The sequence below is a fragment of the Melospiza georgiana genome, chromosome Z (assembly GCF_028018845.1).
Source record: "Melospiza georgiana isolate bMelGeo1 chromosome Z, bMelGeo1.pri, whole genome shotgun sequence".
Taxonomy (NCBI): domain Eukaryota; kingdom Metazoa; phylum Chordata; class Aves; order Passeriformes; family Passerellidae; genus Melospiza; species Melospiza georgiana.
The window spans coordinates 57,876,778-57,902,384 of record NC_080465.1 but is presented as its reverse complement, the minus strand read 5'-3'; the positions used below and the strand labels follow the sequence as shown (position 1 = coordinate 57,902,384).

The following is a 25,607-nucleotide window of genomic DNA, read 5'->3' as shown; positions in this document are numbered from 1 at the left end:
TATGAGTCTGCGTTTACAGGGCTGTGCTAATCAGTGATGCTGAGTAACAAGGTGGTTAGAATGTGGCGTGTCGATGTTGCTGCTGTAGAAAAACACATCAAGCCAAAATTTGTGCCAGATGGAAAAACCAAGATTTCATCAAAGAAGTCACAAATCTTCTGAAATAATTTAATGAATGATGTATTAAGAATACAAAATAGAGACTGTAGGACAACTGTAAATATCAAGTGATATTTCATTACATTTTGAATCTCATTTGGTTGGATCAGTAACTTCTTCCACTTAAGTTTGCTGTTTGCACAATTATTTTTGTTTCTGCAGGACTGTGCATCTATAAGTATAGTTTAGTGTGTCCGTGGGGGTTTCAAATATTTTCATCCTTGAACCTTTGGATTAAGCATTACTTACTGCTGTATAAATAAGGAAATAATGATGACATGAAACAATAATTTACTCAGTTCATTACAGGTTTTTAAAAAAGTTGAAGTGCATCAATAAAATTTAGCATCTGTTTTGTAGCTTATTTTGGTGTTAGATGTTGAAGTGTGAAAGAGTTGCTCATATATCAGTAAATATTGCAAATTGGAACAGAGGCAGTGTAGCTTTGGGAGGTTTATACTGAATTTTAATACAACATACTCTTTAGAAAAACTACAGTTTTTGTGTAAATACATTAATTACAGGTGTTTATTATAGTCTTACTCCTGGTTCATTACTGATTGAATGTAGAAAATATTTTGCAGTGCTCTTACGTGACACAGTGGGTCTGAAATAAACAGTAAAGGAAAAATACATAGATTCTAAGTATTTAATACCATAATTTCATTTTATGCTGCTACAGCAGCATAAAGAATATTTCACTACATTTCTCTAGGCTTGTGTTCCCTGACAACATTGTGATTTAGAGGAGCCTAGCAATATTAAGTGTACACCTACCACATTATACCACATTGCTTCTGCTGTAAGAATGTTTTCCCTGCAACTCAGGTGATTTAATACTTCAGAATTGATGTGACTTCTGTGGCACATACTGAAGTTTCACAGCAGCATAAGCTCACATCTATGATAAATAAGGGAGCTGTTAGAAAGCTTTCATTATATCAAATTATTGTCCTACTATTCTTTGTAATGGCCAAGTGGTCAGAAAATACTTACTAGGTGGCTGGTGCATTCATTCTCGATGCCTTTAAAATTGTTATTATACAGCTACATTTCCTGGTGGTATATGTTGCCTGGAGTTGTTGCTGCAATGAGGGAAACTCCTAGTAAGATTTTTTTTTTTAAGCTCAGCTTTGACTGAAACTCTTATATTGTTAAGACAAAACAAGTAACACTGGCTGAACTGGTCTTGTCTTACCGAGGCCAGCAGCCTGCATAGATTTAAAATTTATGCTCTACTGCAAGTGTTTCAACACATATTTACTACCAGTGCATTTGCTTGGAAGGGGTTGGGTTGTTTTTTTCTGTGTAAAATAAAGCTTCTAGAGCAGGAAACCCCAGGGAGTGCAAAGAGATTGTGGTGACTTCTTATGGAGTGTGAGACCAGCTTGGACATGCTGTTTCCTCTTTACACAGACATGCAGCACCAGGAGGTGCTTTCCTCACAGACCAGCAGGCACAGGGCTGAGAATTGGCTAGAGGTGCTTAATAGCTTGCCCTGACAGTATCTGACAGCAGTTCAAAATATAGAACATTCATGTTTGATATTTTTATGCTATGTTACTTACTTAAGATTACGCTGATAGCTTTGGTGAACTGATTCTTTACTCAGAAGTTTAGATGTGGTATTCTGTAAATTTGAACTCTTTAAATATACACAAATAATTTTGGGGTTTTTTTTCCCATTACAAAACTATTTATTATTTTCATTAATTTGTCAAGTCATAATTAGAAGAAACCTATCCTCTTCCCAGAAACTGGTTGAGTGGAGAAAGGAGTAAGTGATTTTACTTGTTGAAGAAATAGATTAATGTAACAATCTTGCAAGACATAAAAAGGAGGAAGACCTTTGAGATTGAAGGTGAAGATCCTATCTTGTTTCTGTCTTTGTGATTTTGGTATTGTAAAACTTGTGTTAATTGAGACCACTCTGTTTTCATCTCTTGTTTTACAGAATGATGATAAGGCTGGTCACCCACTAAACTTCTGAGCATGTTTCCAGAGACAGAGCTGACAGTCAAAGCTGTCCTAGTTTAATGGCAGCAGTTTGCATAAAAATTGCTTTGTAGATAGGAATATTTAAAAGTCTTAACTGGGAGTGGAGTGGCTGGAGAGCAGCCCTGCAGAGGGAGACCTGTTGTGCTGGTGAATGGCCCGCTCCACATCTGTCAGCAGGGTGACAGATGTCATCTGGGGTGCATCAAACACAGCACAAACAGACAATCAGCAGTGGGATAGTCTTCTGTATTTAGTGTTTGTGAGGTCTCACCTGGAGCACTGAGAGCACTTCTGGGCCTCACACTTGAGGAAGGGTGTGAAGGCGCTGGGCCGCGCCCAGAGGAGGGCAGTGGGGCTGGTGGAAGGGCTGGAAGGGCTGTCCAGTGAGGGGCAGCTGAGGAGTTGGGGTTTGTCCATTTGGGAGAAAAGGAGGCTGAGGAGTGACCTCACTGCTCTCTGCAGCCTCCTGGGGAGGGGAAGTGGAGAGGGAGGGAGGTGCTGATCCCTGTTCCCTGGGATCCAGGGACAGGACACATGGGAAGGGCTCACAACCGTGCCAGGGGATGTTCAGACTTGACATTAAGAAACATTCATTCATTGAGAGAGTGTTTGAACATTGGAACAGGCTTCCCAGAGAGGTAGGTGATGCCCCAAGGCTGTCAGTGTTTAGCAGACATTTGGACAATGCCCTCCAAAACACGCTTTAGTTTTTTGCTAGCCCTGAATTGATTAGGCAGTTCAACCTTGTAATTCTTGTAGGTCCCTTCCAATTGGAATATCCTAGCCTAGTTTTAGGGAAGTGAAATTGGGCTCAGTATGGGAGTCCAAATGATTCAAAAGTTATGTCACTGGTGCTTTTTTTGGATCAGTAAGAACTATTGTATGAGGAAGTGATTTTCATAATCACCTGTGGTATTTACATGTTTCTAGCATTATAGTATGAAATATGGAATTTTATTAATTTGGATCAGAAAGGTCCTGAAATCACTTAACTGGGTAGTACAGAACAATCAATTACAGAGCAAGTTCTACAACCTGTATCTTTCCTATTGCACAATAAAAATCTGGGAAATTGAACAAACTATGAGGAAATAGAACTGGAGAAGTAGAAGATTGCCTCCAAAAGCAGGGTGCAATTATTTTTTTCTCAAGAACTAACTGTAAGTTGTGTAATGTACTGTGTTTGGAATCAATTTATGTAAGTATACATTGTTACATTGGTTTGATGTATAAAAGTAGTCTTTTTTTCCCCCCACCAAATCTAGGCTTTTAAATTACTTGCTGTAATTTAGGTGCTTAGTCCATACTAAAATTCAATTGAGATGAAGACCCTGTTCCACTCCAGTTTCAGTCTGTGGAGTAGCTGAGTCAAGTTTTATGATTCTCTCATGTAAAAATATTTTACTGTGTTAAAAAAATATGTTTCTAGAAAAAGAGCTATTTGAAAGCCACAGCCATCTCATTCATGCATGTAAAGAATGTGTTCAGTGTGTTTGGTACTATAATGTAAGCAAATAATGTAATGGAGTGTTGTTTTCCAGGCACTATTAAATATTGCTCTGTGAAAAGGTGTGTCTCCAAAGTTGAAATAAATAAGGAAGTGACTGTATTGGACTTTTGGTATTGATAAACAAATGTAAAGACAGCAAAACACTCAGAAATGGTCTGTGTTGTTGAAAATGCTGGAAAAATGTGTAGATGGAAAGAAATGCAGTTCTGGAAAATTATTGAAAAACTGCAGTCGTAAAGAATGGGAAATTCATTGTAGATCACTGTATGCATTGTCAGCTTTATAGTTTAGTGCTGGTATTTACAAAAATAAAAGTTTCTAAATCAAACCGAGGAAGAAAGGTTTTTTCTGTCTTAAAAATTATTACATGCTCAAGATTTCCATACTTATTCAGGGGAAGATTGTTACTTCCTGAAAAAAAAAAAAAGAAAAAAGAAAAATAGCAAAATCTCTGATTCTCTCCTCCTTTTCCATTTAAAATTTTTCTGAAATCAAACAATGTGATACTTAGTGAGATTTTAATCCAGAAAATTGCAGCAACTCTGGAGCCAAGCTGCTTAGTGTTCTGTGGGACCTCACCTGTTCCCTCCTTAATCCTAACTCACTGGGTCACTCCTTTGTCACCCCTCATCCATCTTGAGGCAGTGCTCCATGCACTCCAGCTGCTCTCTCATGTGAAGAGCAATGCTCTCCTTGACTTCCTGGACTGCTTTTCCCCAGGAGACTGAACTCTACATTGCATAGCTCTGGTTCTGCCTCCGTGTTCCTGACAGCATCCTGGTCCTACAGCAGTGCACAGACACCCAACTCCATGACGCCATGTTTATCACCCACACTGCATGCAGGAATACACAGGAACGTCATGGCAGCATGTAAAGGATTTATGTGACTTCTCACATTGGTGCTTTGCAGGGATCTTCTTGCCCACCTGCACCTCCTGTTTTTTTTTCCTTTGTGACTGATCCCTTCCCATCTTACTGTGCCCTTTCCTTAGCAGTCTCCTTCCTCAGGACTGTAGGTCACCCTCTCCATCCTGTGTAGTTACTAGTTTAAAGCCCTCCGAATGAGGTCAGTCATCTTACTGACAAAAATACTTTTACTCTGCTTAGGAAGGGGCTTCCTATCTTTCAAGCAGATGGTGGTCTGCAGAAAGGGTCCCATGGTTGTGGAATACACACCCAGGTGGCTGACACTGGTTCTGCAGCTACTTACCAGCCTGGATTGTCAGTGCTCTCCTTACACCTTTTCTCTTCCCTGGCAGCACTAAGGAGGACACAGCCTGATCCCTTGTGCTTTTCATGTCTGCCCCTAGATGTCTGTAGTCACTTTTGGTACTGTCCAGGTTTCCCCTGGCAGCATCATTGCTGCCCACATTTCTTATGACATTGCCTTTGCTGCTCTTCCCTGTACTTACCTATACCCAGAAATTTGGATGGATTTGCTTTTTGCAGTGCCTCAACTACAAGACATGGTTATGCTCCTGACATATATTTTTGTCCTCAGTTTCTGTGGATTTTTAGCCACGGTTTTATTTACGTATAAAGACTTTCTTCCTTCTTGTTATTTGTGTAGATAGACACCTTGTCCTGTTTTTCATTTTGTTTGTCTGTTCCTACAATTTTAGCATATTTAAGGTTTCTCACTGTGTTTCTGTTGAAGGGATGTAACCATATATTGTGACATCAGATGTGTCATTGGCTCCTTTTGAAAACAAATGAACTTAATTGTCAAAAACTGGCCTTGTGTAATATTGTGTCATTGGTATGTCTACATGGGATGGTGTTCATTGTGTGCTGAAGCCAAAGGTCACGTTTCAGTACCGGGACTATAAATCTAGAAATTTAGTTTGTCTGTTGTGAGCTAAGCCTTTATAATGATCTCTGTTGAGTCTTTTGGGAATACTTTGTCATCACTTCGGAATGAAGGTCTAGCTGGAAGGAGTTGGAAAACCTGGGAAAACGGGGAAAAGCCTGAGCTCACTGGCATAATTATTTCTTTTAAAGCCAAAATATTTGTGAAAACTTTCTCTGTCTGCATTGTTTATTTCCTTAAGGTCAGCTTCCCTGAGGCATTTGGACTGTACATTGATGCTGATTTAAAAAAAGATTAACATTATGAGCTAAAATTTTTCTCAGTTTTTTGTCCCATCCAGTATTTTTTCTTCTATTTTAGGTGATTATTAGGCCACAAGAGTCTAACAATTATGGTTGCAAGAATTTGGGATTGGCAAATCTGCCTTTTAATTGAAAATAGACTAAAACATTCTTTTCCTGGATGGCTCTGTTGTACTGTATGCAGTAAAATCTTAAATGAGTTTCTAATAGAGAAATTGGAATACTAGACTCCAGAATGAGTGAAAAAGAATGCCAGCCTTTTCTCTGTAAATATAAAACTTCCATAATTGAATTTTGCAAGCTTCACAGTACAGTTTATGGTGTGACATACTGTATACCCATCAGTTTCTATTAACATTAAACAGTTTTGTCAACAGCTGATGGCAGTAGAATTATAATTATATCTATTTATGAAATTCATTGTAGAGATAAAGAAAATTGGATGTTTTCCTCTGTGCTAATTGACATGTAGAACAACTGTGTATGCTGCTTCACTGCATTTTGCTACTTTAAAAAATAAATTACAGTATGAAAATAATACTGTAACTATGTTCCCTGAATTAAATATAGATCCAAGGCTCTAACTTAAAGTTGAATGAATATGATAATTTGATTTATGTCACAATTAGTTAAGGTGTTCTTTGGAGGAATAATGTGTAGGAAAGGTGTTTAGTCCTTAGAACAGATGGGAACATCAGATAGTTTAGATGCTAATGAGTTATTCTGAAGGAGATGTAGTATTACTAAATTGTGAGTTATTTGATAATTTTAGTGTAAATTTTCAGTTTAGTTTAGCTGTTGAAGGTGGTTTGCTGCAGTTCACACGTCACAAGCCTGATGGTACATGGTATGATTTCAGATGTGCTAATATTTCATAAGCTGAAAACTGATAAAGAAGGTCTTTTAAACACATGCATAGACAACTTGTAGCTCTTAAACTATGACATATGGAGATAATTTTAGAATATTTGACCCAGGGGATGCTTGAGTATGAACAGGCAAACACAGAATAACCCAAGAAATGCTGCAGCATTTTTGCCTCTGCTACCACCTTGCCTGGCTCTTCTGGCTTCCTGAGCAGCGTGGACTGGCAAGCAAAACATTTCAGCCTTGGCTTCCAATAGTTTGTCCTCTCCTTTTTCATCCAGTCTTCATCCTCTACTGTACATGACCTGTTCCTTTCCCTTCCAAACTCTCTTCAGTCATCTTCCAGTATTTCCCGATGCTCCACATACCTTTCCTTCTCCAGAAAGACCTTATGGTGTTTATGTTTTACTCTGAAGATGACCAGGTTGACTCTGTAACCTACTGTATTTGAAAAAAGCATTTATGATACTTCTGTATGATACTCTGAAATTAGTTGAGGTTTTCTGGTCAGGAATAATGTACATACAGGAGGAAATTAGTTCCTAAGGCAGATAGGAAAATAGGATTTTACCCTCCTGTTACGTTGTTGTGCTGATGTCAGACATGCATATTTGGGGATATTTAACTTCTGGGATGTTATTCTCATGTGTTGGATTATTTTTTCCCTTATAAATTGTCTATATTTCATTTAGAAATAAATACTGATAAGTACTGTGGGGTTTTTTTTTGGGGGGGAATTAGTCTCCATATGAAACATAAGTTTAGATGATATGCCACAGACAAAACCTGCTATGTCTGGCTAAAGTTTACGATAGCCTTGTGAATGTTATCTCTCCAAAACAGTTCTACAGAAATTTTTAAAGTGGATTGTTTCATTCATACCTACATGAAAAATTCTTCTCTGGTGACAGCTCTGGAGATGTGCTTTGTCTTTGTTGCACACACTAATTCAGATAAATTGTAATGTAAGAAATCTGTACCTTCCATGTACAAAATTAGGTCAGCAGTTGGATTGTTTTCAATTAAATGAAAGACATAATATCCTTTTAAAGTGATTTTTATTAATCTGTGTTTGAAATGCAGCTGACAGTGGTGTGAAGTAGCAAGTGTCTAGAGAGCCATAGGAGAGTACAAACTGATAGAAACGTGCTTTGGCTTCATGGTAATTTGTTACCTAGGGAGTTCCGAGTCAGAAGTGCTGTCCTAGTTCTTAGTAACTCTTCAGGATTTTTTTCCCTTTATTTTTATTTTACATATACTTGTCCCTTCACTATTAAACCATGTAAGTTTCTTTTTTTTTTGCTGATGATAACTTTTACCAGAAGAAACCATAGGTCAGCTGTGTGCTTATTGAAGAAGGTCTTTTTTTTTTTTACTCTTTCCATATAATCTAATAAAATGTACGGTTTTTACATTGAAAGTGGTTGTGCAGATCTGTTAACTGTGTCTGTTCTTACACGTTTCTCCTCAGACTCCTAGTGCTTCAGGACCCTTCACTGTAGTAACTCTTCCTGTGTTTGTCTTGTTTCCCACCTTTCTGATGGTAATGCCCTTTTCTAAACCTTTTGCACATCAGATTTATTCTTCTTGAGGTCAACAGATTTCACACTTCTAAGTGGATTTGATCAGTAGCATAACAACCCAGTCTACTCCTTTGCTAAATAGCATTGTGTTCAGCAACTGCTGAACACTGAGTTCATATTTCTGTCAAGCTTGCTGACAGAAGTGCCAAGATCTCATTTCTGTGTGCATTTAGATTACTAAACTGGAATAGTTCTTTACCCATGTGCACCTCTCTAAATATTCACTCTATAATTTACTGTTGTTTTAATCAGTACCTCTCAAGATTTTTGTGTTGATTTTGCATGGTCTGGTTTTGGTAGTGGGGGGCTAGAGAGGTGGCTTCTGTAAGAAGCTGCCAGAAGCTTCCACCATGTCCGGCAGAACTAATCCCTGACAACTCTGAAGATGCACATGCTGCTGGCCAAAGCTGGGCCAATTAGAGAGGTTGGTAACACCTCTGTGATGACATATTTAAGAAGAAAATCAAAACAAAGGGGACACAGTTTTTTCCTATCCAGAGAAGAGGAGGAGGGAAAACAACATGGAGACACCAAGGTCAATGGAGATGGAGGAGGTGGAGCTGCTCCAGGCATTGGAGCTGAGATTCCTCTGCAGGCTGTGGTGAAGACCATGGTGAAGCAGCTGTGCCCCTGCAGCCCATGGGTGCACAGGGAGTGCAGAGATCCACCTGCAGCCCATGGGGGAGCTGCCCATGCTGGGGCGGGTGGATGCCTGGAGGAGGCTGTGACCCAGTGAGAGACCCAGTGGAGAGAGGGCCCTTGCTTCCAGGCTGGAGCAGCCTGTCCTTGGAGGAGTGCACCCCCTGGAGTGATCCCTGCCGCAGCAGTTTTGGGAGGAGTGTCTGCCCATGGTGGGAGTTCATGCTGCAGCAGGTGCAGTATGGCTGTTGTTTGTGAGAGTGGACCCACAATGGAGGAGTTCATGGAGAGCTGTGTCCCATGGGAGGGACCCCATGGCCTTACAGGGGAAGGACTCCTCTCCTGGAGGAGTGGAAGAACCCCTCAGGTGGTGGACTGACCAAAACTGCCACGCCCTGTCTCCCTCCACTGTTGGAGGGAAGGAGGGAGGGGGTGGGGGAACAGAGGTGTATTTAAGGGCTTATTTGACTTCTCATTATCCTCCCCTGATTTTGTTAGTAATAAATTCACCTTGTACCTTTAAGTTGAGCCTGTTTTGCCCTTGGAGTGTTTTCTCCCCTTCCTTAACTTATTTTCTCTCTGCCCATCTCTGTTATTCATTAAATTATTTTCCCTCTGTCCAGCTGTGGCAGGGGAGGTTGGGGGAGGAGCTTTCATGGGTGCTTGGCATTTGGCCAGTGTCAAACTATGACAGCTTTTATTCCAGTTCTTCACATTTGGTTTCCCTGATTGCTACTTTCAGACAGCATCATCATCATTGTCTTCATCACCTCATCTATCAGAGTCCAGCTGATGTTCCTGGGACACTCCATTGAGTTCCTACTTCCTCCTGTATAATCTAATCATAATATTTTAGATAAACTTTCTCAAGTACTTTTGAAGTTTCCAAGCTAAGCACCATCCAGTCCTCATAATTTGTTCTCATTTCATTTATTCTCAACAGCCTCTTTTTCTGACAGCTTAGAAAAAAGAGATTCTTTGACTCTTTCACGAAGTAATATTTCATCCTGGAAATCTCTGAAGGTCTGAGGTGATCACAGAAGCAAAAAAAAAATCTTTTCTTGTACCAGCTCCTTTTATATGGTGGCTGTTGTTTACTTTTTCTGACAACGTTGCTGACTCCAATGTATATGAAAGAGGATTTGTTACTGGTTTTCCCTCAACTTCTTTTTAATGTGCCTTTAATGTTGCTCTCTTTTGATTTATTTGAGTTCACAGTCCCTTGTGTATTCCTTATATGACACAGCTCTTCAAGGTCTGCTTTCAAGCAGCTGTTTTGCCACTTAGCTATGAATGCTTACATTTTCTTTTTTTCTCAGCTGCTTTGTGATGGGTAGTAGACGTGTTTTTACTTACATAAATTATTTTAAGTTTCTAAGAAATGCAGTAGTCTGAATGAGATTGCTTGAGGTAGTATATATTTATCTGTGCAGGTACTTGTGACTCTGTGCTTGATATTTGCAGATATGAGAATAATTTAAAATGGTCTTTGTTCCTGAAAAAGTAATGAGATACTTGGTAAATATCAAGAAGACAGCAAGGATGTCATTAAAAGCTTATGTGTGTGTTGTGGTTATGGTTATTTTCTTCACAGTAGCTGTTGCAGGGCTGCATTTTGGATTTGTGGTGGAAAAAGTGTTGATAACATACTTCACGTATCTGTGCAGTTACTGTGGCAAAGAATGGAATAGGTGACCTCATTAAATACCTTGTAGCTCTGCAATTCAACTCTCAGCTGGTCCTGTCAGCTTGAACTTGAGGAATTCCATTCTCAGTGGTGCAAAGCTGGGGCTGTAGAGCCAGTCTTGATCAGGATAGGGGAATGTTAGGGTGTAGGAGAGAAGCTGGGCATTTTGAGCAGGAGTAACAGTGTGAGGGTTCAGCTGCTCATGTGGACTGACTGCATCATTGCTTTGTTAGGATTATAGGGAGCAATAGGAATGCTTGAATACAAAAAAATAATATATTTTTAGTGCATCTAGTATAGGAGGACATCGCTTTCTCTTCTAAAAATATGATTTTGCAAATAAAAGAAAAGCTTTGAGATAGAAATCCGAGATTTCTTTGTTGTTGATATTGTATTATTTTTATACTTGTCGTTTTTATATACTTTTAGATAAGAAATTCTTACATTTCTGCTCAAAGAAAGTAACCTTTTTTCTTATGAAGTTTATTAACTAGAAAACCTAAACATTTGATCATACTAATTATCTGGAAGTGGTTGGATTTTACCTTCCTCATAGAAGTATCTTGGAAATTACTGCAGATAAAGAAGCAAACCTGACATAAATTTACCAGATGTGTCATCTGTAGGCCTGTATACTTTTTAAATCACCATTTTTGTTTTGTTTTCTCTCAGGAAAGGAGACAGAGAAAGCCAAAGATCGGTGTGAAAAAGCCACTATGAAACTCCATATGTTGCATAACCAGTATGTGTTGGCGCTGAAAGGAGCACAATTACATCAGCACCAATATTATGATACTACACTTCCTCTGTTACTTGATTCACTACAGAAGATGCAAGAAGAAATGATTAAAGCCCTGTAAGATGTATTCTTAAATATTTCTAACTTGTAAAATTTCTATGTGTAGTATTCTAATTAATTTATAAGAATAAGTGAAAATAAGAAACTGTGATTAATTACTTATATATCAGGGGATAACAGTTGAAAAAAATCTGTCCAATTGATACATACAATAGTTGTGAGTGCTCACTTAAGCCTATCAACAAGACACCATCTTTTTATAAATTCTTACAGATTGACTGCGGTGTTTATATTTGAGCTCATGACTTTTCCTTCAGTTTATAGACTATAGCAAGTTTGTTGCCTCTCTGGTAGTCATTATTATGAAATTCCACCAGCAGCGAGTTTGGTTTAAACTGCCCAACTGTCTTGAAAGTGATTGTGGAGGCGCCGCAGTCAGATGCATAGTTAATGGTATGGGTGGGAGGATTAACAGAATTATGTAAACTTGATCTCTCTGTAAGGAGTCTCCCCTTAAAAATACTGTGACCTCTTTCCTAAAAGATCATTCTTACATCATTACAGAGTACATGCAAAGTGGTGATATCTGAGAACAGATAGTGAGGACTTTCAGCCCTCCTTTCTGGTTTGTAACCACCATGCTGCCTCCTTGTCTTAGCTTAAAAAAGGGGTGGTTAGCTTTTTTTTGTAAGTTCTTAATTTAGATGTGAAATACTCATTTTTAGTTCATTGTCTTCCCTGTTCTGAATTCAGAATTCATCTTTATTTCAGTGAACAGGAACTGAGGGAGAGTTGGGGACTCCACACTTTATGTGGGGCAGGCATCATTAGCTTCCCTGTGCAGTAACATTTTAATTTTTTTGTTTCAGGGGCTGGTATTGAAGTAAAGCTTTGTAGTACTCCCTGTATGGTCCTTTTAATTTTATATGTAAGATCACAGCAAAAGGCTACAGTTAAATATGTGTGCTCTAATTCATGTTATTGTTTTAGAATCACGAGCTGTAATAATTAACTGAGAAAATTTATGATGGAACAAGAGCTTATTGAACTTATCTTTACTCTTCCTGGAGTAAAAACCTGTAGAAAATACTTTTTTCACTACATAGAGTTTTTGTGAGTTCTGAATGTATTGGAAAATGATTCTATGATATTAACTTTTTTTTGGTGCTCATATAGAGATGCTGATTTCAGGTGTAGAGCTTAGTGTTACAACCTCTGTGAAGCAAATCTTCCTCAATAACCCTAATTTTGCAGGTGAACTAGTTTTTTAGACCTGAAAAAGTATAGATTAATATTGCTGATGATATTTTTCCTCTTTTTTGTCATTGTAATTGATATAGATTCTCTAAGATATGGCACTGCTATTGTTGATGTTCATCTATCTGTTCATCACACTCCTTGAAGTATTTTCTGGAACTTTTACACACATATTCTCAGAAAAAGACAAGATTTAATGCCTTCTCTTGCCTGCTTTCTGCTCAGAATTAGTGCACTGAAAAAATCCTATCACACCATTCTCTTTTTACAGAGCAACACAACTTGAGATCTTATCCAGAAAAAATGCATTTACACTTTTTCCTCTGCATATTTGACTAGCCAAAATTCATTAGTGTTTTTTGAGTGGCCACCATGCTTCAGATCCTGGCAAGCTAACAAGTTTATCAGAGATAAAAATGAAATAGGAAATAATTATGAAGGTACATGATGAAGGAAAACTGAAAGGTGTTCTGAGTGTGTGTCACTGGATGTTTTTAAACAAGAGTAGTGTCACAATACCACCTCTTCCTTTGCCATTCCTTTTTTCCCACTCTTGAAAGCAGATGAAGACAAGGTTGGGTGGCTTGTACTTTCTCACAGCAACTTCTTGGTTAATTTTCTCTCCTCTTGTAAATGTATACTTACTTGTGATTTATGCCTATTTTTGTCTGAATGACGAATAATATACATAAAAAAGTTAGAACAGGATGGAAAGCCAGTGTTGAAAGGAAATTCACACATTTCTGTAAATCATTTTGCCTTATGCCAGAATATATTTTGCCATGAAACATGAAAACCTTCAGTGTTTTGAATGGGTAATGTGATGATTGGTTCTCACAATTAAGAGATTAATATTGTGTGTATGTTAGGAGAACTTTTTGTTGATGTATGGTTATGTTATAGTAGTTTGTTTGGTCACCCTCTGTTCTCCCCATAGTCCCCTTTTTTTTCCTGTATTGTTGCCATTGGACAGCCTTGGTTGTCAGGGTTCATGTGGAGGGAGGGTGTGCACTTGTGCCCCTTGTATAGTGCCTTTGGGAATGGAAAAGCTTGTTGCATGACAACACATGACCTCAGTCAGGTTACAAGAAAGCAGTCTCCACCAGTAGATGGTGAAGAAGAGTTGACAGACAGACTTCAAGAGGGGCCAGGGTTGGCTGACGGGACCTCCAGGGGTATAAAAGGTGGAGCAGGCATTTTGAGGATGAGCCTCTGGCAGTTGACGATGCTCCCAGCGCTGCCCTTTATCCTGATTCAGTCCTTTGTTGTGTTTGTTGAAGTTTAGAAAACCTCTGAAATTTTAATGTGAGTGGCTGTTTCTCACTTTCAGTGTAGGTTATAACAAGCGTGGCAAGTCCTCTGTGAAGAAGAGCATCCTTTCTGAACTATATACATTCCCTTTCCTTGTAATCTCTCCAGTTTTTAGTTTGGCTATGCTGTGTGTTGGTGCACTGAGATCAACAGAAGGAGCATGGTCTTAAGAGCCAGCCTAAGCCTGTAGAAGAAACTCCTCAGATGATAGATTGTTTGTTTCTTTGAATAATATATTGTCATACTTTTCCCTTTTTAGCCAGCTGGAACAAGACTTTGTCAAAACAACAAATAGAAAATTTGAGGCATCTTCAATGCCATCTGTGCCTTCAGTGCCATATTATACACTAGACTGTTTTTTCCTTTCTAGAAAAGGGATCTTGGATGAGTATAGTGAAATCACCAGTCTTGTAACAGAAGAGATTGTGAATGTCCATAAAGAGATCCAGACCTCAGTGGAACAGATAGACCCTAACTCTGAGTATAATGACTTCATAGATACTCACAGGTGAGCATTTTAATCTCATATTTCTTCTTGAGAAAACACTGCAGAAAACTCCAACTGTTTAAGTGCTCAGAGGAATTTGTTTCTGTTTGATTCCTTTTACCTTGTTTCTTGTAAAACTTCATCCTCATTTGAAAATTGTTTTACTTTGCAGATACAGAAAGCTGGCTGAACAATCTGTTTGGCTGGTTCTATAAAAACAAATTTCCAGTTACATGAGAATAGCCAGGACTTTGATACTGATAGCAGACTACACATTGCAGTCTAGACTCAATGTGAGCCAGTTTGCTGTTTATTTGGATGCAATTTGCATTCTGGGCTAAACTTTAAACTTGTTCCAGTTTAAAGTCAACTCTGCAGTTATTGCAAGTTGAGACTTCAGAGCATGCAGATAACACATGCTCTGCGTGTATTAAAAAGTGTATTTCCCATTTAGTGAACTATTACTCTGTTTTACTGTATGAAAAAATAGCTCTAAGATTTCTTTCGTTTTCTTCTTGTTATGGTTATCTGTGAATTCGTGGTCATCATGTGCAGGTTTGTGATGGAAGCAGATAACAGGCACCTGTTCACATTGGTAGTCTTTGAGAGTCTTGATTTTGCTGTGAACTTTATTCAAAGAACTGTAGTGTGTTTTATCTCATGAGACTTTAGAATTATGGTTTTTTTACAGGAAAAAGAATATGTATCCAATTGCTATCTATCCTTATATGTCATAAATAATTTTAGCTATAATCTAGTTAAAAAATAATTCAAAACCTAATGATCTGCTCTATGATCCTCTCAAAGATATATGTTGATTTTTAAATGATAACAATTATTTACTAAATTAGGTCATCAGAAGTTGTTGAACAAGAAATAGAGTTTGATACGTCTTTACTAGAAGAAAATGAAAACCTTCAAGCTAATGAGATCATGTGGAATAATTTAACAGCAGAAAGTCTGCAAGTCATGTAAGTCTCTACAAATCTTTCATCCTTTGGAAATGCTATTCTGTGTTATATCTATGCTCACTTAGATCCTTGCATGGCTGTGTCTCCATTTTTAAGGGCCAATTTCTATTTGTAGTATTTTCAGGGTACAGACTCTTTCCCATTCTGGTTGTACTGTTCTTTGCACAAAATCCTTCTCCTTAGTCTCCTCAAAAACTTGTCCTTATTTTCGAAGTATGCAATTCTTGGTGCCAGTTAATAAAATGCCCCAAATCTATGATGAGTCCTCTTTGGGAAGGTGCTGGTTCATTTTCCCAAAAGTGTTTCCACATTCACTACCCTAGAAGAAGCAGCAAAATATTTTGATGAAATCACTGAGTAGAGTTATGTGATCAGTGATTTAAATCACCGTGTAGAAAATTTTCATGAATAAATTTATCTTGTTTTTTAAGTGTTCGCTTTTGTTTTCTAAAGGAGATTGTGCTTCATTATTGTAACCTTTAGAGTACATTAACTTAGTAACACAGATGTAGCAGTTGTATAGTTTCACAGTTTTTAGCTATATGGGGTGATGAACTACCTCTCTGTGTTTTCTTAATATATTGCCTAGTTAAATAGTTTCATTACTTTTACCAAGTTCTCCTTTAATCATTTGTTATGGGGAATGAATTGACTGCTGAGAGTATTATATTTGTATATTATTGGCCTCAACTTTTGACATAAAATGGTCCTGCATGGTCATCTGTGGGATTGCAACTGTTAATCATGCATTAAAAATGGGAAATTTAGAATTTCATTGGTTGATGTTTTGCTGTGTCTACTGTATTTCAGTTCATGTGAGACTTATTTGAAATATTTTCCCCTTATAAAGTAAAACTGATGCAAATAAGACATCAATGACATATTGTGGGAATTTTTACATTTAGTTTTCTTTTCTTTAATTTCACTTCCTTAATCAAACTATGATCATTATTTTTTGTAGGCTTTTCTGAAAACCAAAATTAGTGTGAAGTATTTTCAAATGTAAACGTATAGCAGTGTCTTCTGCAGGTTACTCTCCAGCCCCAGGTTTTCTCAACATGACAGAAACTCGGGATTTTATTAATTCCTTTTTAAGGCTGTTAATCATCCTCTCTTTTTTTTCTGTATAATTTGATTACTTTCTGTAAATCTATTCCCTTGGTAAGTACTGAAATATTTTTTTAATATGAAGTATCTGCCTTCTTAATCATGAAGAAGCTTTATCTTATGAAAAGATTCCATGATAATTAAACCCCCCCAATTCCTTTAAACATGCTTCTCTTTTTAATATATTCTACATCATTACTGTATTGAGATTATTCCTGCCTAAACTCTGAGATGATGTACATCTTGATGTACGTAAGCACAGCAGCAAGAAATATATAAATACTAAGCCTCCTACTACTAATTCTGCCTTTGGCTTGTCTTTTGTATCCAACTGTTTAGAAATATGACAGCAGCATATCTAAATAAAAGAGATGAAATCTTGCTTTTCTAATTAACATTTCTGATGAAGTATATAATTTTGTTATAAATGTATGTCGGTATATTTACCTACATATATATATATATATATATTCAGTACAATTTTCATAGTATTCTCTTGCAAACCATTCATCCACTTGAAATGGTTCTGCAAATTGGAGAAATTTTATGGTGTAGCATTATTTCTGGAACACAAATCAGGTAGCCCTTTTTTGTGTTGCTGTCATTAAGTTGTTCACTTTCTGGTATATATTTAGGGTTCTGAGAAAGACAGTTAAGCCCTGGTAGGTCAGACCAAAGACAGACACTCAACTTTCTTCATTCCCATGTTAGATAACTGGGAAAAAGTGTTGAGAGAACAAAGCCAGGATGATCATATAATGCTAATTCCTCAGCCTCCCATAATTTTAACCTCTGAAATATTTTGAGATAAATGTCTTTAATGGCTGTGGAGGTAGTTTATAATATCCTTGGGAGTACTTTACTTCTGTGATCTTTTTCAGTCAGGTTCACTGTGTAAAGGTATCTGTTGTCCATAGAATTTTTGGTCAAGGAATTCCAGAAATTAACTTTCTATTTTGTGAACCTGCTCTTATCTTTTTCCATTTTATGGTTCTTAATCTGTTGTTTTGGAAGAGAAGACAATCTGTTCCTTTTTGCCTATGATAATGTAAATTTCTGTTCAACTTCTGTGATCTCTTTTTCAGAGTGATCTTTTAGCTTTAATCTGGCCTTTCACAAAGCTTACTCATCCTTTATCTGTCTGGTTGTCTTTATTTGAATATTTTCAAGGTTGCTATATTAGTTTTGAGATGAATGACTAGAATTTCACAGGTAATCCAGATAGAGAGTTTAGAGGGAGGCCTTCCAAGGTTTTCTGTGTTCTTGCTCTGCTTTGGTTTTAACAAATCCTAGAGAAGCATTCAGTTTGATTTTCTGACCTGAGCAGGTCATCAAGCAAGTGTTTTCAGGGAATCACCAACTGTATCTCCAAGATTTCATTTCTGAGTGGTAGTGGTCATTTTAGATCCATGCTCCATTCTCCACATAAATAAAGCTTTGGATTATTTTTTCCTCACTACATATTTGCCTATTTCCATATGTATTGAAGTGACAGCCCCGGTATGGAGTGTCATAAGGTCCAGAATAATCCTTTTTTATTTTCCACATTCAGCCTTCCCCCTACCTCAAATAACATTATATGATCAGCATTCTTTGTCACTTTTCAAACTGTCTTTTTATTTGGGTTATTATGAATATAGTAGGGAGTGCAGATTATATATGAAGCTCCACTGTCCCACAGTACTGTAAAAACTGTTTATTATTATCCTGTTTGTCCTTTTGCTTTTTAATGCAGGTCAGAACACTTCATTTTTTTTATAGTTCTTGGTAACTTGGTCTTTACTCATAGCTCTTGTTAACTGTGTTTTAGATATCTTGCCTTAAAGCCACTGCAGCCAAAAAACATGTATTTCTGTCAGCTGTGTATGATGAGACATTTGCAAGCAAGGGAAGTGTACTACATCATTTATCCATAGTTGATGACTTTTAAAAAGTCAGCTTTACATGACAAAACAATAGAAATTTGACTTTTTATCTTCAGCATTAAAATCGTGGATTTGGAGCTTTAAAATGCTGCATTATGTTTCTGCAGAGGAAAACTACCTTCAGTATCTACCAAATAAAATAAATGCACATGACGGATTTATTACACAAACATTTAAAACATTCGAAGACTTATATTGATTTATAATCAATAGTATTTAGTTGAATCAGCTGTTTTATTGACTATGCAATGAAAAAATGACAGCTTTGCTTACATAACTGCTTAATCATTTTAACAATGTGTATTTTAAGGGAGCATGATGAGAAAACTGGTTTTTACATTTTAAGGTGAGCTTATATTTATGAATAAAATTTTGACAAAGGGAGGTAGTTGAAAGTCAGCGTTGACTAGCTAACCTTTCTAAAGAATGAGTTGTGGTGTCTCCTGATTAATATTCATAGATGTCACTAAATAGTACTGAGAAATTCTGAAAAGTGTAGCAGGGTAAGAGTTTATGCTTAGAAGAGAAGCATTAAAAGCTGAGAGGAAGCAACCTCAGCTAAAGGCTGATCAATGAGCATAGTAATGTCTAATTCTTCTGAAATATGAATTCTCTAAGATCAAGCATTTGTTTTAATTGATAGTTGCAGCAGAACAGAGCTTAAAACTAAAGGAATAGAAATGGAAGCTTTCCAGGCACGGGCATTATGTGATTTTTCAAGTGTTACAGTGATTAACTGTTAAGTCACAGTAACTAACCCTTCTGTAAACTGATTGTATCCATAAGGCATATACAACACCACAAGAAAATTCCTTTGGTAAACAAGGGCCAAGATGATACAAGACAGATGCAGAGTTGTCAGCTGTAGCCAGTTTGAATGGAAGTTTAAACAAAGAATAGATGTGAAGTGCTAGGAGGCAAGTAGTTTTGGTGTACCTGGTAGCTTCTTTTTCTTTTCCCTAAGTTAAATAAAAATCTTTCTGAAGTATCTCAGAAGTTTCAGGAAGAACTACATCAACTTAATGTTTCAATCTGATATTGCAATATAAAATATAACATCTAGTGTTTTTGAAGTGGTGAAATAATAAAGATGTTGTATCTGCATACTCATTCCTTCTACTGATGAAGTCTTATCAGTTTCATTTTAATTTCATGACTGTTGATGCTGGATCATTAGATTAAACATGTGCTTCCTGTAAATCAGTTGTTAAGCAAATACAATATTGATTAAAATTTTGTTTTTAGAAAGCTGTTTAAAAAGCATTTAAATTTTTAAAAATTACTTTCTTTAGCAAAGTATTAAAATAAAAAAGTTAGTTGGTAGTAAGTTGGAGACCCAGTATAAGGAAATATAGAGAAGTTCAGCATAGAGATTTTGACAGCCTAAAACTGGTAAAATGTATATCGAAAGCAGAGCTGTGATGATGTTACTTTGAGGGAAATGTTTTAAGTATTTATCTTATCTCAAACACATGTGGAAGGTTTATCTTTTGGGAAATAAATCTTCATCATTCACTCTATGGCTTTTTTTTAGTGGTTCTAGTCTCCTAGAGTAACGTACACGACTGGGTACAGATCATATATAATCAACATTGTATAAAATATATTGGGAAGCAAGGACTTGATTCAGTGTTTAGAATCAAGTAACTCAGTTTGGCATATATGGACGTGTGGAATATGCCTCCTAGATATTTAGAGAGTTGGGTGTACCACTCCCTGGTCTGGAATGGTTTTGGGCGGTAGATCTGTGCAATGGTAATTGCTACATATATTTTGCTTGTGTTCCACTTTTTACTTCAGTAATTTTATTGAAATTGGGCTTGAAAATATAGGGAAAATAAATTAAGATAGGTTAAGATGTATAGATAAATGACAAAAAGGAAACAAGATTTATATGCTTATTTATCTTTAAGAGATTGTTCTGATTTAACAATCTTGATTGATACACATTTTCGAAGTAGTCATTATGTAAGCCATTTACATGCATTGTTTAGAATGCAAATGGTGTTGTACGTTCATGGAACTTTCTTTTTGTTATTGGAGTATTTACCAGTATAATTATGAATTGTTAGTAATAGATTTAAAGTGTAATATCCCTTCTCTGTTAGTATTGAGTGGTTTTGTACTTTACTTTTAATTAACCATTACCACAGATTGTAACCTGAAAAGGATAATTGTAAAGGAAGATACAATCAGTATTACAACAGAAAGTGATCATTTGTACTTTTGCTATTTCTAGAAGTAAATACAACCCAGCTACTGATTCTGTGTATTTATTTAACACGTTTTTTATGAGTCAGAAAGCTTTTGTCTTTCTTAAAGCATCTCACAAATTAGCAATATATTAGGAAGGCATTAATTCATGGAACTCATCACATATTCTGGAAAAATATTTTCTTGATAGGAGAACCTGCAGACAGGAGATCATTCTGTAACCTTGTGTGTATACAGAGGCTCACACAAAATCTCTAACAATACAGATTAGCAACGTGTAGGTCCAGCCACACAAAAAAAGAACTATCACTAAGCACTGAGTAACATAATCTAAAAAATAATGCTCTTTTACGTCTTCAGGAAAAAGATTACAATGTACACAGTTTATGCATTCACAGGCTGGGTTTCTGAAATCTGTTTACAGGTTAAAAACAGTAATAGAAGAGCTTATGCAAACGCAGCAAACCCTTCTGAGCAAAGAGGAACTTGTTTTGGAACTAGAGAAAAAAATAGAAGAGTCATCTAAGACATGTGAAAAGAAATCTGAGTAAGTTGAAATTTAAATTTCAAAATACAATAGTTTGATGGGGAAAAATGTCTATAATGCAATTCCTAAAACTTAAGTAAGAAATAATCTTCACCAATCTTGTTCTGCCTTTGTGTTTAGGAATTACTGTGAAAAACAACGGTAAGTTAATTTCTTGTCTCTGAAATAAACCTTGCCCACTGCGGACCCCAACTCACTGAAGAGCTGTGCAGCTCCGTAAGTTTAATGTAATTGCCATGGTTTGGCAAGAACTTTTGGCTCAAGAGCTGGACCTTTCATTAATTCAATTCAGCTTGCTCAAAGAAGATGAGTGAGTTCAGTTGCCTCTCTGTTTGGCAGAATTCCTTGTGGAGGTGTAATTCTGTGAAAGGCTTTCAGAGCCTTGTGCAAGACTTTCTTATGCAGTAATATGTTTGCAGCTTGTCAGGTTAAGTTCATTCTTCTTTGCATTTCCTTTACAGAAGTGTAAATGTAAAGTACGTAAATCTCATACCCTGTAGTACTGCATAGTAAATGCCAAAGGTGAAACACTAGTGAGTGTTTTAGTGCACCATAAATAAAACATTATTATAAAGAATCATTCCTGGACAACATATTTAAGTATTTCATTCTTCTACCTTTGGTTAGAAAAAATATTCACATACTCTTCTAAACTGCTGTCGGTACAACAGATAAAGAAACCTTTTGTCTGTAGTGATATTTTTCTGATTCTTGTTGCAATCAATCTTAAATCTTACTAATTTGGTAATAAATATTTGTTTACAGTACCAGTAGTGAATTGGAATGCAAGTCCTTTAGGTAATCCTTCATTTACTGAAAAAGTCTTGATGCTCTTTGTTGATGGAACCTTGTCACACGAAACATTGTATCACATTGTTCCATCACATGAAACATTTAATTATCATCTGAAACTTTATGTATCTGTTGTCAGTGTTTCAAATAGATATTTTGTGTCCTTTCTGTGGTGAAGTTCCCATGCACTCACAGTGTGTTTTCCAATTTTTGGTTCTTGACCTGTCTTCTTCGCTGTATGCTACTTAAAGGTTGAACTATATTTGAAGTAGCTGAGTTTAATGGGGTGCTGTTTGGGTTTTTCCCCTTCACTATCGCTTTATTACGAGTTATCACTCCCTGAAAAAAGTTTAGATCCTCACTGTGTTTCTTTCTGTGTGAAGGCTTCTGTGACTGATCCTTTAGCAGATGTTTGTGATATTGAGAAAATGATTTCAGTTCAAATTGCACCAGTACCTGTTTCTCTTATTAAAAGGCAGGGAATCTGGCTTAGATGTGTAGCTGTACAGTGAAGGCTTCCCTGAAGTCATCCTTGTTCTGATTTGTCATTGATCATGCCTGCCTCCAACAAACTCCCTTTTCACCTTTTAGCTGCAGTGCAGAGTTGATCAGGACATTTCAGGATGTTTACTGTCCCCAGAAATATATTGTCCAACTGTAGCATTGGATTTAAAAATGACTGCATAAGGTCATACCTTATGACAATATCTTGGTACTATTGTCCCCACACTAATATTCCTTTCCATCTTCAAATGATGATATCACCTTCAACACAGAAAATGTTTTAATTGTATTTTATTTATATATGTATATGTCAAACATACCAATTGCCCTTAAAACATGATAGCGTATTGAATATTTAGGTTTTGGTTTAGTACACCTTTTTACCACTTTCTCACATGTAGCTGTGATTTGCGGGGATCCTTCATAAAAGATGTCACTCTGTGAAGTTGCTTGTAGCTATTACTAGCAATAAGAACTTTGCAGTTTACACTCATGCAAGCCACAAGCAAATTATTTTATAGATTCTAATTCCTCATGCATGACTGGAGTGGCAAGCACTGAAAGTTGGATTTGGGAAACCAAATCAGATTGTAATCCATATTGCCACAGTTCAGAAAGCGACTAGCTTATGAGTGACTTTTCAGGGTATTATTATGTCATGTTATTGCTGTGTCCTGTTTAGTTGAAACCATTCTGTGTTTGGGATGTTACCCCAGCCAGTGTGTATTCACGTAAAGCCTTGCTGATGGTTGAAACCTGTTGTTTTCACATGGTGATGTCCTTTTTCTCTAAAGGAGACCAGATGAAAACACATTATCTTCAGGATGACTTCAGAATAGTTGTTCATTTGCTTCTCTGATGCATTTAAATATGTGCAAGTCTATGCCAAATCTCAGTTTCAGATTTGAGAATTGTGTCTGCATACCTCACACTTACCGTTTTTGGATGAACAATGATTTTGCTGATAGTGAGGAGTTTTGCTTATTACTGACTTGATGTAATATTCACCTGTATCAATACAATTTGTATCTTTCCCTGCCAAAGAGGATTTTATGACATATGGTTCCCCTGTTATTTGAAACCCATTTGAGTACCCATTTGACTGAGCATCACTTTGTGAAGGATCAATCCCTGCATGAACTACTTTTGCCTTTATTTTTTTTCTTCAAGGGTAGGGCTTGCAGAGGGCTTGTCTTCAAGGGGTTATCCTGAAGATACAGAGTAACACAATACTGTGATTTTTCTTCATATGGTCCTCATTCTTCATAGTTCTGGTCCATTCACCTCCTTCATCTATTCTTGTAGACTGTGAGAACTCAGCACCTCCTGTAGACCACATATTACTGGCACTGGTTGAGTGCTTATAAGGGTGTCTGTATTATACTGTGAGTGATAGTGTCTCTTAGGCAGCTTCTGTCAGTCTTTGGTTTTGGTAGTTGTTTGGGACGATAGAGTCAACTGGGTACCTGCAGATACTCTACGTGCGTGTCCTTCAATATGATTTAATCTCAACTGTCTCAAGTATTCACGAGTATAAGTGGTATTCAGAGAAGAACTATAAAAATAAGCAGAAGATGAAAAGTTGCTTTTAGCTCCTCATAAAGATACATTTATTTAGCTTCATAAGACAGTTATAACCCAGTCCAGAAATACTTACAGTGCAGAGGAAAAAACAGATACCTCTTATGTGATGCCATATGAATGCATACTGGATGTGAGGGGAGTTTAATATTGCAAATTATTACTGCAACAACTACATTGATTGGAGTGAATTTCTCATCACTTCAAATCATTATCTAAAATTTACTTGTTCTCCAAGGGAGGGGGAGCCCCAATGTTTATCAATTCAGTCAAAATCGGATGAAAGCAGGAGTTCTACCTATATTTATTAAACATTATTTTTTCTGATAGAGAGAGATAATGAGTGTTTGCTTTTACTATCTTGTTGCTTTGAAAATTTTCTAGAATTGCTTCATCTTTGAATAAATGATTATGTTGAGGAGTTGTCATGCTTTCTTCTCCCCAGATTTTATGAAGCGAAGAGACTATTTTGATTCATGTACATTGTTAAATTTTTATTATTCTTTGCAGTATTGTACTCTTGCTGAGCCAAAAGCAAGCGCTTGAAGAACTTAAGCAAACAGTCCAGCAATTAAGATGCTCTGAGGCAAAATTTGCAGCCCAGAAAGAACTACTGGAACAAAAGGTTCAAGAGAATGATGGGAAAGAGCCACCACCTGTAGTGAATTATGAAGAAGATGCCAGATCAGTGACTTCTATGGTAAGTTTTACATCTGTTTTACTGAATTGTGTAGGCCTGCCATTGTACTTCAGACCTGGGATCAGAGTATCAAGCTGAGGTGATTTCAAGTGAATGGGCTTCATTTTGCATTTCTGGGGACTTGTTTGGACAAGAAGTTCAGTTGCATGATATTTTTTCTTTTTAAGTGTCAGTAATGCATAACAATCTGTCTGTGAGGACTTGGATTCGTCTTCTCTACACTTGATGCTTAGATTTTCATTACACTGTTTAACAAAGAAAAGTCTTAACCCTTACATAGATTTAGTATATGTGACTGCGTAGCTGTTGGTAATTTCCTTGGCTGTGTTGAAGAAATAAATTTACAGTTGTAGGTATAAAATTAACAGCAAAAGCTCTTGGAATTGCTGCACATGTTATCTAATTGAGAAAAATTAATGTTATGTACTGTAATTACTCTTGTCTCAAACAGAAATGAACATTGGTTTCTTTACAACTTATTTTTAAGTGTTTACATGCTCTTAATAATTAAAAGGATTTTTTTTGTCTGATGAGACCTCATATAGTTTAAATAAGTACCTTACTTTGCTGATATTTTCTGTGGCTTCCTTCTCTCAGTTGTGCGCATCTATATGCAGAGTTTGTAGGTCAAATAAAAAGGCAAACAAACAGTACCTGTTTACTGAAGGGGCAAACAGTTTTTGCCTTTGTGGATTAGTTTTGACATGTTGGAGATATTTGTGACTTTTTTTCTTTGAGGTTTAGCCTCACATTCTTTTTGGCCCGTGGGGCAGTAGCTCTGTGAAATGATAATTAAATAGTTATTTCTGAGGGGAGAGATGTTTTTCTTCCTCTGTCTATTTGTGGAACTGTTTG

General features: G+C 36.8%; 1 protein-coding gene across 4 annotated transcripts in view; it reads left to right on the top strand.

Moving 5' to 3' along the window:
- The window catches only part of FER (FER tyrosine kinase), a 158,547-nt gene that overhangs the window by 29,283 nt on the left and 103,657 nt on the right, over positions 1-25,607 (top strand). For all 4 annotated transcript variants that reach the window (XM_058043459.1, XM_058043461.1, XM_058043460.1 and 1 more), the window contains 5 exons: positions 11,230-11,413; positions 14,295-14,432; positions 15,263-15,382; positions 21,053-21,175; positions 24,563-24,752. In XM_058043459.1, coding sequence (XP_057899442.1) covers positions 11,230-11,413; positions 14,295-14,432; positions 15,263-15,382; positions 21,053-21,175; positions 24,563-24,752 — 755 coding nt within the window. The remainder of the gene's footprint in view (positions 1-11,229; positions 11,414-14,294; positions 14,433-15,262; positions 15,383-21,052; positions 21,176-24,562; positions 24,753-25,607) is intronic.